A 20131-nucleotide genomic window follows, 5' to 3' on the forward strand; every position below is an offset into this window, starting at 1 on the left:
AGAAAGAATAATGAAAAAGGAATCATGGGTAACAGTAAGATTATATTCCTGGGATCACCTCATAAAAAGATATTAAGTTCAAAGTTAAGGGAAAGTTCAAACTAAAAAGAAAGAGGAAGAGGAAGGCTGCAAGCAGAGTCCTATTTTCGAAAATATATATCCCTGCAAAAAAGATCCTCAAAGGTCCTCTCCTTTACCATTAAATCCTCATGCAAGTGAGTGGCTACAAATCTCATTGTCTTGAAATCATTTTCACAAGGGTCTTTAAATTGCAGAATTATAACAGGTATAACACCAGAAAGAATCAGGCTTTATAGAGTGAAAGAAATGTAAATGTTTTTTCATACTGTATCCTTGTGTGACAAAACTAAACACACACACAGACACACACACATACACATATATATATATATAACTTACTAAGTAAACTGTCTAACATATCTACATCCAAATCTGTGGGTCTCTTTTGCTTCTGGGCTACTAACTGGCAAAAGTCCTGAGCAGCTCTCACAATATCTGCTTTTCCATCTTCAGGGGACAGCACCTTCACTGCCAAATGGCAATTTAAAACTGGAGGAAAAAACAAACAATGTAGTGTAAAAACACAATCTTACAGGTATATTTCAAAATCAGTTTTAAGAAATATTAAGTTTAGAGCATAATAAACATATAGTTCTTTAAGCTCTTCAATTTCAATATCAAAAGATACTTAGCTACTCTCCTCTGAAAGGACGCATGTACCCCAAATCACATCCATGCATATATTCATACACTGCCTTCTTTTCAAAGCGTTCAGAATGACTATGTATTGTGACTACATCCTCTAGAAAACAGAAACTTTTTAAGCTAGCTAACAAATTTTCATATATCTAAAATTTACCTAGAATTGTGATACAGTTAGCAGTTAACACAGAATAAAAGAAAAAATAAAAACCGTAAGGAAAAACTGTTACAGTGGAATATGCACTGTCTATAGCATACACACCTTTATCAATTCTGCTTCCATAGGAGCTATTTTACAACTGATAGGATTCTTGGATAACACTGCAAAATTCTTATCTATAGACATGCAAATTCTTTCTTGTCTAGTAAAGGTTCAATTTCTTTCCTCACCCCATAGAACAACCAGTTGTACCTCTAGTTATATATTCATTTCAATATCCCTACAAATATGTCCATTTTATGGATTCTCTGTGGAACCAGTTAAAAAATGTGCCTGGTGACAGAAATTGCCATGAAACACAAAACACACATCTTCATATGTTACATGTTCATTTATACACTCATGCTTACCTTGATCATCTTTGTCATTACTATTTGCAAACTCTGGTGAATATTTTGAACAATCTAGGCCCAGAAGTTCTTGCTGTTGTTTTAAAATTTCATCCATCAATCTGGAATTATTTCTTTTGAAAATACCTTTAAAAAAGAAAAAGGCAAGTAAATCACAACTAGGTTAATTTTTCCTCTTCAATGATTAATGAATGCTTGTTGTGAAAACAACACTAGATCCAGAACTGAGCAAATGCCAAACAAAGCTGTAATGGCTAGTCCTAAACTAGAATCTAAAAGGAAAACATGACAAGAAAACTTTGTTAATACAAGAGTCTGGCTTCTAGCAAAAAAAAAAAAAAAAAAAAAAAAAAAAGAACAGAGGTAACTACTTAAGTAGCGGCATGTGAATATGACAGAAATTCAGAATTAGAAAGGAATTTTAAAAGATCACTTACTTAAAATCTTTATGGTTTCAGTAACTGAGGCCTAACCTCTTAAGGGTCTTCTCCAAGAAATTATAAATTGCAGCAGTGGTCTACAGCCTGTATGTTCCTCATTCACAGTATAATATACTTTTTCTGCAGATATACTACTTGTATTAAATACTATAGCCTCAATTTAATTAGATTTTTAAATCGTAAGAGGAAGTAGTATGGATTATGTAAAAAGTAGAGAACAGAAAAAGTAACAATTTACAAATTAAAAGAAAGCACAGAAATAAAATACATAAAACAATATATGGCCTTCTATGTAGGAAAAAGTTAACACTGTTAACTACTGTCATGTTATTGAGAAAGACAAAGGAACTATGTGACATACATTTAATGTAAAACTAGTAAGAGCTCTAACTAAAAAAAAGCAACAAGTCTTTGACAATAGCTTTCTAGTGGGCACTGCCTTTTTAATCTTTATCAAGTGTTCCTACTCTGTACTCTCAGTCAGGCCTGACTTTAAAGTAGTTCAACAAAATAACTGGGAGAGAGAACACAGGCTAATATATACACACACAGACACATACACACACTACACACACACACACACACACACATATAACTGCTTAAAACATCTTTTCCTTCAAGTCAGTTCTCTTTGTAGAATTTCCAACTTTACAATATATTTGTATATCTATTGTTTTAAATATATATATTTAATATACATAATATATATAAATATATTGTAAAGTTGGATATTCTACAGAGAACTGATATATATTTTTATATATATGTATATTAAATATGTACATATATATATATATATATATATATACGGCACAGAACCTGCTGAATATACTGTACACAAATGCCAAGCCGGAAGCATATGTGTAACAATAGTTACAATAGAAGCAAAAGTGGTCTCCTTTGGTGAGGAAGGCTTTATAAAATGAGATTTGAGCTGAGATGAACTCAGAAAGTTAAACAGAAGAAACCAGAGAGGATATTAGATGGGAAAAAATGCTTAAGAAAAAGCAAGAGTTTGGAATGTTAAAAAAAAAAAAAAAATGAATGCTGTTGATGCCAAGGATATGAGAAAAGGGGTAAGAGGATAGTCCTAATTTTTATCTCATTCTGCCTACCAAATGGATAAGCAACAATTTCTGAGCAATGTGGAAATATGTGAAAATTTATATCTTTAAAAGAATTAATCTGGCAACAGCATATAGAAGGGCAAGCAGCAGACTACTGTGTTAGTCCATACATAATTTGTTGAGGCAATGAGGGGAAAAATAATTCATCACAAAGGAAGAATTGAGAGAATATGGTAAATGACTGACTTAGAAGTGAATGTAGAAAATTCCATGGCTTTTATCCTAGGTAGCAGAAAATGAAAAAATTTTTTAAAAGTTGAAAATTCCACAAAGAGAACTGGTTTGAAGAAAAGGTTAAGTTCAGTTTTAGACAGCTGATGACAGAAAATTTAGGTGGGGGTTACTATAGAAGTGATTAAGAGACATGACACAGAAGGAGTTCAAAAGAGGTCATGTAAGCACTAATGTGGGTAGGGATCTTATCTGTTTTCCTCACCAGGGCCAGCCACAGGGCCCGGCACAAAGCAAACAATAAATAAATGTCTGCTGAAATAATATGGGAGCTCAGAAATTGAGACAGAGATACACATTTGGTAGTCATCCTCCTTAAGGTGGGAGAACCATATACACAGGAATCATGATTAGTAAGATTTCAAATATAAGTGGGTATATATAGAGAAAAGTAGAAGGCTAAGATGACACTACAAATGAATGCCCACAATTATTATAAAAGCCCACACTCATAAGACTCTAAGTATGGAAATATAAAAGTGAACATTCTGAAACAGCCATATCCAGAATCAGATTAAGCAAAAAATATATCATTAAACAGCAGCAAAATTTTTAAAGGAAGTTGATTAATATCAGGAGCTATTTGAATGGTAATGTTTAGAACAGTAATACCTATGGAGAAATACAAAAGTGTAGGATATAATGATAATCCTCAAATCAATCATAAACTTCACATGTATGATATAAAAAGCATATATTCCAAAACAGGATATAAATATATGATGCTGGCTTATAAATTTTACAAGATTTCCAAGTATCTATGCAGGTTAGACCACACTTTGGTCTGTACTGTACATATAAATTTGGAAGTCATATGAATTTCAAAAATTTCTTAACAATGGGCTGGGTGCCAGTGGCTCTCACCTGTAATCCCAGCACTTTGGGAGGCCAAGGCAGGAGAACACTTGAGGCCAGGAATTACAGGTTAGCCTGGACAACAGAGCAAGACCTTGTCTCTACAAAAAAAATTTTTTTAATTAGCTGGACGTGGTGGCACATGCCCTTAGTCCCAGTCACTCAGAAGGTGTGGGTGGGAGGATCGCTTGAGCCCAGAAGTTCAAGGCTACAGTGATCATGCCACTAAACTCCAACTTAGTCAACAGAGAAAGACTCTTTGTCTAAAACAAACAAACAAACAAAAAATGTAAAATCTCCATAACACTCTAGCCAGGATATATACGTTTATTAAAAATAAAATGGTAAATAACTACCTTTCCCATAAAAACTAATATTTATTCATTTTCATAGTGTTGGGTAATACTAGAAAGCCCTGCTTTGTCTGTTCATATCACACCAATCCCCTTCTTTGATACTCTTTCTAAAAACCTAACCTTCAGTTCTTACCACTTTGCTCATATTTACGTTAGCCTCCAGATTAAAATGGTAAATCTTTTCAGGAACTTTTGCCCTCTTCAAGGCAATGGATGACAATCTTATCACCAAAATATTCACCACCTCTCTTCAATCTTTATTCTCCCCTTCTCAGCTTTTCTGAAGCATTACCATTAATGACCACCATGCTTCCTTCCCAAAATTCTGTCTTCATCCCAACTTGTCTCAATGGTCTCCTTCCTGATTCAACACCCAACTTGGCTCCTTGAAAGGCCCATTCTCACTTTCCACTGAATCCTTTCCTCTAATTCACCCTAAATAAAGATTATTCCTCAGGGTTCCCACCTCAGCCCTCTCTTTTTGTCCATGTGTTCTTCCTTTCCTGATTCTAGTCACTTGAAAACAAAAAAAAAAGCCCAGACAAAAATAAGTGAGGCAAAATTTTGGGTGCAAAAATTGAAGGGGGTGCCAAAAAAACTAAGTAATTAAGATAATGAATAAGTATCTTTAAAAATTAAAATTAATGGAAAAGTAGCCATGATAAACAAAACATTAAAATTTTTAGTAGAAACAGACTCATTTAGTTCCTAACATTTCTAGTTCATTCAAACATCTAATTCTACCATGAAGTTAGATGGCATCCGAGAGCACACAAAGCCAAACCTTGGTGGCTTATCTAATGCAGCTAGCTCTCAAAACACTTATATGACATCAAGGTTAGAAAATAAATAAAAAGGATCAGGACTTTAAGTGTATATGCACTTAAGGCCGAGACTGGAAGAGGACAAGCAAAATGAGAACAGTAAATATATAGGGGTAGGACAACAGGTGATTTAAAATCATAACCTCTATAAAGTGGTTTATAATTAAAAACAAAGTCCATCTTCTGGACGCTCTATTTCTAAAAAAAAAAGGCATCAGTATCTGCCCAGTCACCCAGGCATCCTCCCTATTCTCCCATTATCACCCCTCAAAGCCCTACTAATTATGCTAAGCTCATATTCCTTTCTGTCCATTGCCCCCACTTTTCCAAGCCATTGTGTTGTTCTTTACTATATATACACACATATATTTTTAAGAAGCAGGGTCTCACCCTGTTATCCAGGTTGGAGTACAGTGGGGCTATTATAGCTCCCTGCAGCCTCCAGCTTCAAGGCTCAAGTGATTCCCCTGCCTCAGCCTCCTGAGTAGCTGGGACTACAGGTGCACACCACTGTGCCCAGCTAATTTTTTTATTTTTTACTTTTGTAGAGACAGGGTTTTGCTTTGCTGATCAGACTGGTCTCTAACTCCTGGCCCTCAAGTGATTCTTCCTCCTCGGGCCTCAAAAAGAGTTCAGATTACAGACATGAACCACTGGCCCAGCCTACTTCCTTATAATATTATAACCAACTTCTGTGGGTGTTTCTGCCCCCTTCTATTAAGTACTGCTAGCTTCACTACCAGATTCTTCTTCTTTGGGTACATCTTTAGTCCTGGCACATTCCAACTTCAGTATCTTAAATGGTTCCTAAAATGCCTAGTGTATTAAGAACAAACTGCTCAGCGCAACATTAACATTCCAGTGTCTGTCTCCATGCTTGTTGAACAGAAATCATTTATTTTATTAAATAAATGAGGCTTTCCATTTCTCAGTAATACATTATCCCCACAAATTAGAATTGCCTAAGTTCCTCAAAAACACATGGAGTGACTCCAACCTCCATCCTTTATGCCACTTTCCCAAGCCCATGACTGTTAAATTCTCCTAATTCTTCACAGGCCAGCTGAAATATCACTTACCTTCAAGAGGCCTTTCCCAATTCCCCAGGCAGATGTGCCCCATTCCTCCTCTGACTTACCCTCACCCTCATCCCCTCCACATACACTCATCTAAACTTATTAATAAACTAGTATTCTACTTTTTATTACAGCTTAAATCTCTCCACCCTCCCCCTCCCACTAAATTGTAGACTTACTTGTGAACATGTGCCTTACTCATCTCTTTTCCTATATTTTCCATATAGCAGTTAAATGTTTATTTAATAAACTGAATTATCAATGTACAAAGTGCCACTTAACAACAACAAAACATAAAGGAACATGTCACTGAATGGAATTTTTCCTGGTTTCCAGGAACTTCCCGCAATAAAAGCAGACACTTCCTTATTGCACACAGGCAGAAATTCCATTAAAAGGAAAGAATATTACAGAGTGACATGGTTACAAAATATCTCTTATAAAGACTTTCATAAAGTTATTTGAACAGAATCTTTGTCTTCGCTGATTTGGATGCAGAGATGAAATTTAAAGGTATAGTGTCTGAGAACTGCTAAGTGTGTAGATAAGACACTATGAGCAAGATGATTCCTAGTAACTCATAACTTGACCCCCACCCAGAAATCAGATTATACTTATCCACAAGCAATATTATCAGCTTACAATTTTCTTCAGGATTCAATGTCTACACATATACTTCACATGACACACAAGAAATACAAGATAGATTGGCTTTGACTAAAACAGGCAATTCCTTTAGTAATATCATAACATGTACAAATTATTTTTCTCATATTATAATTCATCCTGTTTCCCTTCTAGAATCTAAACTAAAGCCAAAGTGATAAAGAAACTATTATGAAAATTATTTTTATGTAAAAGGCAGCTGATGCCATCTTCATTCAGAAATAACCGATTAAGGGAAAACACTTGAAAACACTGAAATTTTTAAGAAAACAGTATTTTACAGAATTATATAGTATTGAGCCTCAAGAATTATTTTATCCCATCCTTCTACAGAAGAGGAAATAGATTCAGAAAGGTCAAGCAATTGTCTCTGGCCAAGCATCTAAGAATTTAGCCTGAAATCCAGGTATCCCTCTAATTATTCAGTTCAGTTACTATTTCTAATTCTGATAAAGGAACAAACCCACATCCCACTGTACAATTAAATTTTGAATTCCCCTCCAAAAAAGTTGAATTTTATAAAATAAAACTTATCTTTTAATAAATGAGGAGTATTTTTTGAAAAAACTAGGACTAGAGCTCTTTTATTTTTTTTAATTAGACAGAGTCTCACTCTCTCGCCCAGGCTGGAGTGCAATGGCATGATCTCGGCCACTGCAATCTCCGCTTCCTGAGTACAAGCGATTCTCCTGCTTCTAGAGCTCTTTTTTAAAAGGCTTTTAAGGAGGTTTCACAGGGTGAACAGATATTTGAATTCCTTAGGAGTGACTTGGGAAGCTAAAATAAGTTTTTGCAATAATGACTTAAAGAATTTTACTTTATGTTTTGTTGCTTTAAATTATATTTCATGTACTCTCAATTTCCCAAATGTAAATTACATAAAATATAAAGAAAAAAGATAAATGGGCTGGGCATGGTGGCTCATGCCTGTAATCTCAAACACTTTGGGAAGCTGAGATAGGAGGATCACTTGAGGTCAGGAATTTGAGACCAGCCAGGGCAATGTAGCAAGACCCTGTGTGTGTGTGTGTGAGAGAGAGAGAGAGAGAGAGAGACAGGCATGGTGGTTTGTGCCTGTAGTACCACCTACTCAGGAGACTGAGGCAAGAGGATCCTTTGAGCCCAGGAGTTCAAGCCTGCAGCAAACTATGATCGCACCACTGTACTCCAGCCTGGGCAACAAAGTAAGATCCTATCTCTTAAAAAAAGAAAGAAGGAAAAGATATATCAAATCACCATTTATGACAAAACACACCCAAGAAAATCTTCCAATTTCCAAGGTAACAAACCTGCACACATATCCCCTGAATCTACAATAAAAGGTGAAAAACTAAAAGAAAAACCACAAAATCTTCAACTTCCATGAAAAGAAAATTATTCTACCAAAGTTATACCTCAGAAAGACTATCATGCTTTGTTATTTCTTAATAAACAGCAGGTATGCATTTCGGGGGCCAAATTAAGATTTCATTTTATATTCTAAAAAACATTTGCTTTAAATTCTAGTCTTAAAAAATAAGATGTTGAAAGTTTAGACAATAAGGGCATGTTCCCTAACCTGACCCATAACAAACTATTGGAATGTCCCTAACCTTACCATTGTAACACAATTATTTCTATTTCTCAATATTTTCTAGTCTTTGTCCACATGCACATGTAATCCTAGTGTCATGATTATGCAATTTTGTATCCTGCTTTTTTCACTTGTATAATATGGGATTGGTATCCTTCCTTGGTGCTAGACTCATGATTATTTTAACAATTGTATTAAACAAAAAAGTTCTTTGCGACTTTTTTCAGTTCTTAAAATATAAAAATCAATAGTTCCCCGGGTGATTACTATTATAAGAATCACTTTATTGCATATTCTCTCAGTACTCAGGTTTCTCATCACATTCGAGGAAAGAGGAATATCATACGAGACCAGAGATGCCAGCAGTGGCTGTAACATGAGGACTATGGGCCTTGGTAATGAACTTCGAAAGCATTCCAAGTACAATGAGAAGCTGTTGGAGGGTTTTATTCAGTCTGAATGACACCATGAAAAAAAAGATCACCTTCTGGTAGGTGAAGAATGGATTATACAGGGACCAGGATAGAAATGGAGATCAATTAGGAGGCTACTACAACAATCCAGGTGAAAGAACAATGGTAACTTAAACTTGGGTGGCTGCAGTGGAGACTAAAACAAGGGTTAGGTCTCAAAAGTACTGTTTTAGACATAGAAGGCATAGGATTTACCTAATAAAAGTAGATGTCAGACAAGGAGTTAGATACAGAAGTTTGGAATTATGAGAGATATCAGGGCTGTATTTCCAGCTCAAACTTGTGTGTCAGCACACACATGACATTTAAAGCCACGGGATTGGGGAGATCACCTGGGCGACAGGGGTCAGCAAACTACCGCTATGGAAAACAGCCACACCCATTCACTTATGGCCACTTTTTGGCTACACTAGCAGAATTGAGTAGTTGCAATAAAAAAAATAACAGAAAGACAAGGGCATACGTACAGCTCCAAACTCTAGGACACCACACATTTGGAAGTGCAACAGAGGAGAAACCAGACATCTGGATTAGAAGAGCATTTGTGGTGTCACGGAAGACAGAACTGAATATGTTCAATTCACCTATTAGATTACATACTGTATTCAGTCTTACACATTAACTAATAAAGTCATGATATGCACATTTTAAAAAAATTAATTAGAAGGGTCGGGCGTGGTGGCTCACGCCTGTAATCCCAGCACTTTGGGAGACCGAGGCGGGTGGATCACGAGGTCAAGAGATCGAGACCATCCTGGTCAATATGGTGAAACCCCGTCTCTACTAAAAATACAAAAAATTAGCTGGGCATGGTGGCGCGTGCCTGTAATCCCAGCTACTCAGGACGCTGAGGCAGGAGAATTGCCTGAACCCAGGAGGCGGAGGTTGCGGTGAGCCGAGATCGCGCCATTGCACTCCAGCCTGGGTAACGAGCGAAACTCCGTTTCAAAAAAAAAAAAATTAATTAGAAAAGTATTCCATCAGCAAATCTTATCTGTATTCCTTAAATACTGATTATTTTAAAATGTATGTGAAATGTATAATCAAGTCTATAAAATGAGACTTTTAAAAACATTTACTATCTCTTTTAAATCTGAAACTGGAATTTTTACTGTGATTATTCATTCCCTTCTACAGAAACAGACTTTTTTTTAGAAATAATATAATAGCAAGTACTTACAAGAACAAACAACAGGGAAAAAATGAGATAAACACTGAAACAATCTCTCCTCATTATTAAGCACTTCACTGGTTAAGGAATTAAAGTAATCTCTATTTATAAATAAATGCCAATTCTGAAAATTGACCTACCTCTTTTTCCTTTTAAACTAGACATCTAAGTTACCTCTAACAACCCAATTATAAAACGACTAGAGAGAAATCTACAGAGAAGAAAACATATATTTATGGAGCAATTATTTAAAGTGAAAAAAATCTACCATTAAAATTTTACATGACTGAAGCAGTCATAAGAAAATAAATCATAACAAAATACATAGGCCATTAAGCTATTTTATTTCAGGAGAGAGCCCCTCAGGACACCTCACAGAACAACAATTACACTGTAGAAAATTATATATTCTGCAGTGCTGTAGTAAGGGACCAGGTATGTGTAATGGTGACAAAGTACAACAAAATGAGCACTGGGTTTAAGCTCTAGCTTGTCAGCACAAGAGATATGTAAAATGAACAATCCATGTGGGTTTTTTCAGTACCTTGTTGCACATTGTTAAAATGAGAATATGTTTACAGACTGCTCATCTGACAAAGTAACAGCTCTACACAAAGCTGGAGCACCATAACATTACATTTTTAGTTGGTTTTTAAAAAATGTGTCCTATAACTCAAAGGATGAACATATACACTGGTGGGATGAAGAAATTTCCATTAGCCTTTAAATGTATTTTACAAATAATTTCTATCACCTGTAGATAAGTACCTGTTTACCAAGGCTTTAAGATGACCCAAAAGAATCAAAAATGGTACTAACAGTGACTGTTGTGGTCACATTCTCTTACCAGTGGAAATCAAAATAATGTAATGGTTAAGCCAAATGCTCTAGAATAAAAATCTGGTTCAAATATCTAGATCTGCTCCTTATTAGATTTGGAACCTGGCTTTTTAATTCTCAGTTTATCTGTAAAACTGCTAAGGCACTTTTCTATAGTATCCAGTACAGAGTAAAACTCAACAAAGAGTAATTATTACTATTAAGATACAGGTTTGATTGATTAATTGATTGAGGCAGGGTCTCAACTTTTCACATTAGGATGGACTTAAGAGAATCAACAGGTTGGGCACTGTGGCTCACACCTGTAATCCCAGCACTTTGGGAGGCTGAGGCAGGTGGATCTTGAGGTCAGGAGTTCAAGACCAGCCTGGTCAACATGGTGAAACCCCATCTCTACTAAAAATACAAAAAAATTAGCCATCATGGTGGCATATGCCTGTAATCCCAGTTATTTGGGAGGCTGAAGCAGGAGAATAGCTAGAATCCTGGAGTTGCAGTGAGCCAAGATTGCGCCTCTACACTCCAGCCTTGGGCAACAGAGCCAGACTCCATCTCAAAAAAAAAAAAAAAAAGATTCAACAATCTTTTGACAGGTAGCTAGCCCTCTGCCAGAAAAAGGTGAAGAGGAAGGACATTTCAGGATGTTAAGATAAATGTGAAATTCTGTACAAGAAATGAACTACACAAAGATATAGACTGTTCCCTCACGTGAGTTTCCTCATGAGGAAAGAGAAGCATTCTAGGTTGTACTATTGAGTATGTAAAATGTAATCACATTTAAATTTAGACTTTCAACATTTCTGGCACCTCCGTATTCCAACACAAGGAGAAGAAACTTAAGAAAATCATACTTCCCAATAGCATCTGTGTCACTGTGCCAAATAAGCAGGGCGAACTTTTCATTTTCCTCCATTATTTTAAGACTTCTGGGTATTAGCATTGGGAAACAGAAAGTGCAACTCAGTTCTTTATTCTTATCTACAGGAAATGCAGCCCTTCTCTGAATTCAAAGAACACATATTAACTATTCATTACATGTATAACACCAAAATACACTCAGTAAGAAAAGCAAAAAATGAGAAGGATTGGTACCATCTGTGGAGCTTACAATCTAGTAAGAAAGTTTATGCACATATACATGTAAATATGACTACACAAAGTAGAGAACAGAAGTACCTTTAGAGATAGATGTTTGAAGTTCTGAGGAGATTTGGAGACACAGTAAGACAGGGAATGTAGTGAATAGTCAAGAGATGCTAAAATTACAAGGTGATTATTCAACAATAGCCTCTATCTAGGCATACAGCCATTTGTCAGAAAAAGGAGAAGAGGGAGTTCCAGGAGGATGGAACATTAAATAATCTAAATACAGATGTAGCAAAAAGTATGCAAAGCATTGAGAAATAGGTTGAAAAGAGGGGATACACTAGGCAGACTTTTAAAATATTACTGTGAAAAACCTGTACCCAAAAACCATTTCAAAAGACACCTAGCTTGGATTTAAATAAACTAAGGAAATAACATTAGAAAGAGCAGCACAAAAAAAATTTTGTTGTTTTACTGTTGAATTCTCACACAGAAGGCAATGCTTTATTCTGGATCATTCCAATTTACAGCAAATAATCCTAAGGCCTACCCCAAATTATCCTCAATCATGAAAAGGAACATGAAAATATAAATAAACTAATGTAAGGCAAGTAGCAGAGTATCTTTTGATCTGCATTAGGGTTAAACTTCAGTGTGCAGAAATACATAGGTAGCGTGATTAAAAACAGATGATTAGGTCCCAGTTACCTCATTCAGTCTGATTACTAAGTGTGTTGAATCTGTATTTTTTATAAGCACACCCAACGACTAATTTACAGATGGTCCACAGACAGGTTTTGAAAAACAGTGACCAACAGCAAGGTTCTCAGCAAGTCACAGTACAGCCAGGAAATAAGAACAAGTTCCATCACTTAAGATAACAATACATATCCAGATAACTTGGAGCCAAGTGTACTTCCATGTGAGACACAGGCAAACATGACACCCCTAAGGCTGTAACAACAAAATCCATTTATCCCAACCCCTGGTTCTCGTACCATCCCAGTTATGATCATTTTCTAAATTATAACCATATAGACAGAACAGCCAAATCTCGCTAGAATTCTGAGCTCAAAAAAATTCCTTATCACTGTCCTGAGAAAACAACTCCAATTTTTGATAGATGAAAGAATTACTTGCAGAAACTATTAAAATCAAGAAATATTCCAGGTAAATGAAAAATTAAAAGATGAGTTTGCTGGCAAAGTCGAATCAAGGACAATATAATGGATCTTTTAGTCTAAGGATTAAACATTTCTAGATTCAACCACCATTAGAATGAATTTATAAATTTGAGCGCAAAGGGGTGTAGGGCAGTAGAAAATGTAAGGTGCTAAGCTTGTCTTCAAAGTGGCTGCCATCAATCCCCCTTCAATCCTCACTCCACCATTCCACACAAGCCATTTTCTCCTTGTGAGGTGAAGTCTATTTCTCCACTTTCTTGATGCAGAGCAGACATGAGACTTCTCTGACCAAGAGAAGACAGCAACATTAACACTACATAATTTCCTAGGCTAGATCATAAGACATCTTTCAGCTTTGGCCTTTGGCTAAGTCTCTGGAAACATTTGTTTGTTCTGGGGGAAGTTAGTTAACTGGTTACCCTGAAGCCACTATTAAAAAAGAAAGCCCAACAACCTCCATACCACGTGAAGCCAGATGACCAACCTGCCCTATCTATTCCAACCATCAAAAACCAAGCACCAGATATAACGAGAAACCTTCAGGTCCCAGACTCTATCTGACTGAAACCTTATGAGCGACCCAAAGGAAAAACTGCCCAACTGAACTAAGTCAACACATAAATTGTTGTTTTAAAACACTATGCTTTGGGTAGAGTTCTATAAAGCAACAGATAACCAGAAGAGATGTCCAAGCTTTCATCCTGTCTCATTTCCCAACTTTCATTACATAAATTAATCTACTATATTAACTGCTCCCAACACTCTACTCAATGCTATTACTGAAGCTAGTCTAATGCGAATGCTGCCATTGGGGAAATCTCCATTCACACATACAGAGAACACTGTTCACGCCAATCTCAATTCTATCTTTTTTGACTAGGTCCATCTCAGGTGTCACTTCCCTTCCTCACCAAAGGAATATGGAGGTAACCCGGGGAATGTTCCATTTTTCACTCCTTAAAGTCTCCGCCATTCACTTAGTATTGTGTTAATTCTTTTTTTTTTTTTTTTTTTGAGACGGAGTTTCGCTTTTGTTACCCAGGCTGGAGTGCAATGGCGCGATCTCGGCTCACCGCAACCTCCGCCTCCTGGGTTCAGGCAATTCTCCTGCCTCATTCTCTTGAGTAGCTGGGATTACAGGCACGCGCCACCACGCCCAGCTAATTTTTTGTATTTTTAGTAGAGACGGGGTTTCACCATGTTGACCAGGATGGTCTCGATCTCTTGACCTCGTGATCCACCCGCCTCGGCCTCCCAACCTTGTGTTAATTCTTAATGGACATCCTTACTTGAGTGTAAACTCCTTAAGAGACACCATTTCGTGTACTTCTTGTATCCCAGTGGCATTTATGTCAATAAATGTTTTTTACATGTTACATATCTATCTAGAAATAGGCTTAAATAGAAGTTTATTTAGAAACACTGAATATGGCCGGGCATGGTGGCTCACGCCTGTAATCCCAGCACTTTGGGAAGCTGAAGAGGGCGGATCACCTGAGGTCAGGAGTTAAGATACCAGCATGGCCAACATGGCCAAACCCCATCTGTACTAAAAATATAAAAACTAGCCCGTGGTGGCATACACCTGTAGTCCCAGCTACTCAGGTAGGCTGAGACAGGAGAATTGTTTGAACCTGGGAGGCGGAGGTTGCAGTGAGCTGAGACTGCACCACTGCACTCCACCCTGGGCAACAGAGCAAGACTCCATCTCAAAAAATAATAATAAAAAAATTTAAAAAAAAAAGAAACACTGAATAAAGCTTGTCTATACTCCCCCTGAGTAATTCTTAGATATCCACATGGCCTGTATTTTCAAGTCTATATTCAAAGTTATTGAGCCTTTCCTTGGGCTCCCTATTTAAAACTGTACCCCTTCCTACACCACTGACTTTCAACATTCCTATCTTCCCTTCCCTGCTTTATTGTTCCTCATTGCACTTACATTACCACGTATTTACCTACTTATACTATTTGTCAGACTCCCACTGAAATCTAAGTTCCGTGAGTACACTGCTGCATTTCCATGTCTGGAAGTGTACCTGGTACTTAACAGACCCCAAACGTCACCTGTAAATGAAAGCATGAATGAATCAAAACCAAGGATGGACTAATTAAAGGTCTCTTAATTCAGGAATGATATTATCCCTTATTCCTTTAAACAAACAAACAAAAAAACTGCTTTTACAGTTAAGACACAAAAATCTTGTAAGCCCCTTGACTGAAAATGCTCCTTAAGCTGCCTTTCAGTTTTCAGTCAAAACTTGGTTTAGCTTACTTCTTCCTTTTCATTACCAATCATTTTTCTTTCAACAAATATGACAGGATACTTCCGAATCACATCAGCAATTTAAACACAGGAATTGCCGGAACAAGGAAATGTGGCAACATTATAGCCTGTACTAGCAGGCATAGTCCCCAAGTCAAACAATTTAGCTACACATTTTCCTTCCCTACTAGAATATAAAGGTACTTGCTTTACAAGAACCACTTGGCTATACATCAATCCACCACACTGCTTAATGTCTTTGATGTCCACTTTTGCTTCACTTATTTTTTCGCCAGACAATACTGGTTGCATTGGTTTAGGCAAGGATTGTGTCACCTCCTAACAGTCTCATGATTTCTATTGGTCTGCTGAGTTCTTTAGCAAGTTCCATAAAATGTCAGTCCCAGAATATAGCAAACTTTGCCCTATAGGGCAAATCATCATTTGGTAATGACAGGCTACTGAGTCATCATATTCCTTGCAGGCTGCAGGAAAGATGATAGGGCAATCCAAACTCACCCTGTAAGAGTTACTGTCACACCTACATTTTCCCTTTCTGACAAAACCCTGGACTTAAATTTACCTATCTGACAAAGATTTGTGCTCCTTTAGAGCACACAGGTAATTTATTGAACAGAAAATAAAACTTTCCTTATCTTTCCTTCATACCAATACTCCTAAATCATTCTTATCACATGTTTATCTTTAAAGAAATTCCAATGCTTTCAAGATTTGATTGAAACTCAAAACTGACATTTAGCGTCTTCCTCAACTTTATCTCCTACCTATTCTTCAAAGTCCTGCTTAAATCCCACCTCCACTGCGTGAACTTCTCAAGTGCCTCCATTCACAATTTCTCTCTTCTCACAGTAGTAATTTTACTCTCAACACTTTGACATGGTTATTAACCATGTCAAATATATGAGTATGTGCCTACCTCCTGACAAGCCCGAGAGTCCATGAAATTAAATGCAAGATTCCAAGGAATATGCCTAGCACAATGCTTTAGGTTTGTAGCTACCCAATAAGTATTGAATTTCCGTACCTACAAAAACTCCCTATGGTGAAATTCATTCTCTCAATCAAAATGTGTAAAAGGACAATTATATCAAGTACTGTGTTGGGCACTGATGATCAAGGATCACAAACCATCCCAGGCTTCCAAGACAGAAAGGGACCATTTTTCTTTTCTGCCTATCCAGTCTCTCACATACTTTTCATAAACTCAGTTCAAATACCCCCTAATCCCAACTGCTCTCATTTGGAGTACCTACCACACAGCCCCTGCCTAAGTCCTCTAGAGCCTGACTGCGACTTAAAAACAGCGCCTGGAACCTCTCTTAAAGAAACTCTGTGGTGTAACCAAAGGCAAAGACTGTGAAAAAGCACAGACTGGCTAAAATTGCAATATCCCCATTACAATCTTTGTAGCCCCATTACGATCTTTGTGGCCTTTGGCAAATCAATTAACGTTTTTAAACCTTGGCTCCCTTTTGGGAAACATGGGTATACAAATACCATCTATATAACTGCGGTATTATAACAAATAAGGGATATTTGTAAAATGCTAAAAAGCGACTGAGTCAAATCCAGCGACTTAGTAGGTGTTCAATAAAGCCGATCTCCCTTCCTCGAAAGCGCTAGCGCTGTGATTTGCACAGAGGGGCCGCGGCAACTCGCCGAGCCGTGTGCGGAGCCACCTGGGCACCACCCTCCAGACGAGCGGTTCCAGCGGTCCAAGACGCCTCGGCCACCCCCCACCACCGCACCAGGTCTCACCTTGGTGGTCGTAGACGCTAATGTAGGAGATGCCCACGGCCATACACCATACCACGAGGCTTGCGATATCCGAGAAGCTGGGCTCCTGCTCCACCTCGGTGAACACCAGGCCCATGTGCACAGGCAGCTTCTCCAGGGAACGGCCGTCCGCGCGCCAGCGCAGCCGGTGGTGGGCGGCGGCCAGGCACGACCCCCCGCGCGGGTGCCTGTGGTAACGGCGGTTCCTGCCGATCGCCGGGGGCTTGCGGAGCGTGAAGCCGAGCGGCGCTAGGACCGCGGCAGAGGCGGCGCGGCAGCAGCGCCGCCAGATCCAGTTCCAGGTGCCGAATCGAACGCGGAGCCAGGAGGTGAGCGTGCGGTGCAGACAGAGCAGCGCGTGCAGCACCCGCCACACCAACTCGTACAGCCCCGTCATACTCTTGTGGCGCTCGGGCACCCTCTCTCCCTCCCGCCCACTCCCGCGGCGTGACGGCTTTTTATCCGCCCCGGCGGCCGGAGCGGGCCATCGCCCCGCGGCCCCCGCCCCCCACGCCCGAACCCCTTTCCACTGCCAACACCTCACCTCGCCCCCGCCGCCATCTTCCTCCTCCCTTGGCAGCCCCGCCCCCGGTAGTACATGGACAGTTCTGATTGGCCAGCGTGGAACTCTGACGCGTCTTCTGGGTCCGAGGATATGGCCCCGCCCGGCACAGCGAGGGAGAACCCACGCCTACGAACTAGGCGGTCCGAGACCGCGGGCGCCCCCTGGTCGTGTGGAGGGCGATGAGCGGACGACACTGGACTTTCTGAGCGGGACGCCAGCAAGGCACACGTGGTCATCCAAGGGATGGGCACTTCCAGGGACCCGGCATCCCTTGGGTCCAGGGCGTCTTATACTGTCTGTCCCCTCTCACGGCCCCAACAGAAACGGTTTCATGGGAGTAAAGGTGTCCTAAGTGGATTGGAAATTACAAATGCCGGAAAGAACCTGGGGATGGAAAGCAGCCCTCAGTAAGTGTTGATGCTGGGAATCCACCAGGGCTCCCAAAAGTGTCCTCAAAGCCTGGAGTGGTCCTGCTACAGTCCTTTATTCAACCTCCCAGCTAAGGCTGTGAGAGGCTCTTCAGCCATGTTCCTGAAACACCCTCTACCCGCGTCATTCCCCTCTAAGGTATCCTTTCCTGGCTGTCCATTGCTTAGTACATAAAAGAGAGGCTCTACCGCTTGGCAGTCCATTCATTTCATTATTTTTTAATTTTGTTTTGTTTTTCATTTATTCGGCAAGACTTTATTGACCAACCCCTGTGAGTTAGGTTTAGAGGGGAGAAATATAGACATTGTGACTTCAGTCACCGCCACTATTTGATGTAAACTGCCCATCAAAGCTTTATCATCCCATTTACACACCCTAACGTTCCTGTCCATCTGGACTTCAAAGTGGTCCTCTAGAATGGTTCTGTACTTCCCTGTGGCAAGTCTGTACTGTCTTTGCCCCTTTTGTTGAAGCTATTCTCCTGAATTTCTGATTCCCACTTGGGATTCCTCACATTCCAACCCATTTCTCAAGGCTCATCCTACATGCCACATCCTCTATCATCATATATATGTGTGTGTGCAATAATAGTTATTTGTATTTATATAAGTATACATGTAAAGATTAGGTAGGCATTACAAAAATGCAGCTGTTTACACATCCACACATGTATATACACATATTTACACGTGTGTGTGTAAACAGTTGCATTTTTGTAATGCCTACCTAATATTTGTTCTGTAAAATCCCCTTTTCCCACTGGAAAACATCTGTTCACATCTTGGCTATATAACTTAATTTTTTTAACATTGTCCCTTTTTCAACTAGTCTCATTTTGTTTTCTAAGACTCATTTAACTTTACTTTAAAAGTTGAATCTCATGTCCATCTCCCTTTGGCAGAGCAGCCTGAAGAATTGAGGGCTGGGCACCAGCCACACCCTTCATACACTTCTGTCTCTCCTGGTCTCTGCAGCGACTCCTCTGATGATGGACAAGAAGGAAAGGCAAAAGGCCATGATCAGGAAAACCTACAGTCTTCTTCCTAACTGCCCATTGCTGCAGATTATGCAGCTACACGATGCTTGCTAAGGAAGCTCCCTAGACACCAGTGTCCCACTGAGATTTGGCCATGTATTCTGAAGATCCCCACCCCACCGCCCACGCTGACACCTTGTCACATTTCTCTAACGTACTCACTTTTTTTGCCCCAATGTCTGTCAGTTTGTCAGTTCTGACAAGATTAAAGACATAAATCTTATGTCCCCGTGGCCTGCTCTCAGGTGTGAAGGCACAGGCAGGCGCTATCTTCTGTACTTTTTTTTTTTTTGAGACAGCGTTTTGCTCTTGTTGCCTAGGCTGGAGTGCAGTGGTGTAATCTCAGCTAACTGCAACCTCTGCCTCCCAGGTTCAAGCGATTCTTCTGCCTCAGCCTCCCAAGTAGCTGGGATGGCAGGTGCCTGCCACTACGCCCAGCTAATTTTTTGTATTTTTAGTAGAGACAGGGTTTCACCATGTTGTCCAGGCTAGTCTTGAACTTCTGACCTCAGGTGATCTGCCTGCCTCAGCCTCACAAAGTGCTGGGATTACAGGCATGAGCCACCACGCCCAGCCTCTGTATTTCTTTGAATTACAAACTTAATCAAAAGGATTTTGGCCACATGTCCATCTGACACACCAACATGCAGATCCTGGTATCTCTCCCCAGCCATTTGTTTGTTTTCCTCCTAGAGTTTCCTCCTAGTAGCAGGTCTTCTAGCTCCCAGGATGTTCAGCCTCCTAAAGAGTGATGGGGTGGTGGTACCCACTTTTCTGGTTTCTCAGCTGTCATTAGGCAAGGGATGGAGGTGTCTCATATGGAACAGTTCTCTGGGTGGCCTT

At 39.2% G+C, this 20131-nt stretch overlaps 1 protein-coding gene across 1 annotated transcript in view; it reads right to left on the bottom strand.

Annotated features, from left to right (window-relative positions):
• NUS1 (NUS1 dehydrodolichyl diphosphate synthase subunit) overlaps positions 1–17655 on the bottom strand; it is a 31872-nt gene extending 14217 nt beyond the window's left edge. Inside the window, exons 1-3 of the mRNA XM_012460440.3 lie at positions 17241–17655; positions 1294–1419; positions 421–570 (exon numbers count right to left, since the gene is read on the bottom strand). Of these exons, the coding sequence (XP_012315863.1) occupies positions 421–570; positions 1294–1419; positions 17241–17655 (691 nt within the window). The remainder of the gene's footprint in view (positions 1–420; positions 571–1293; positions 1420–17240) is intronic.
• Between the last annotated feature and the right edge of the window lie 2476 nt (positions 17656–20131).

This window comes from Aotus nancymaae, unplaced genomic scaffold (genome assembly GCF_030222135.1).
Source record: "Aotus nancymaae isolate 86718 unplaced genomic scaffold, 86718_ANA_hifiasm-v0.15.2.pri h1tg000040l, whole genome shotgun sequence".
Lineage (NCBI taxonomy): Eukaryota > Metazoa > Chordata > Mammalia > Primates > Aotidae > Aotus > Aotus nancymaae.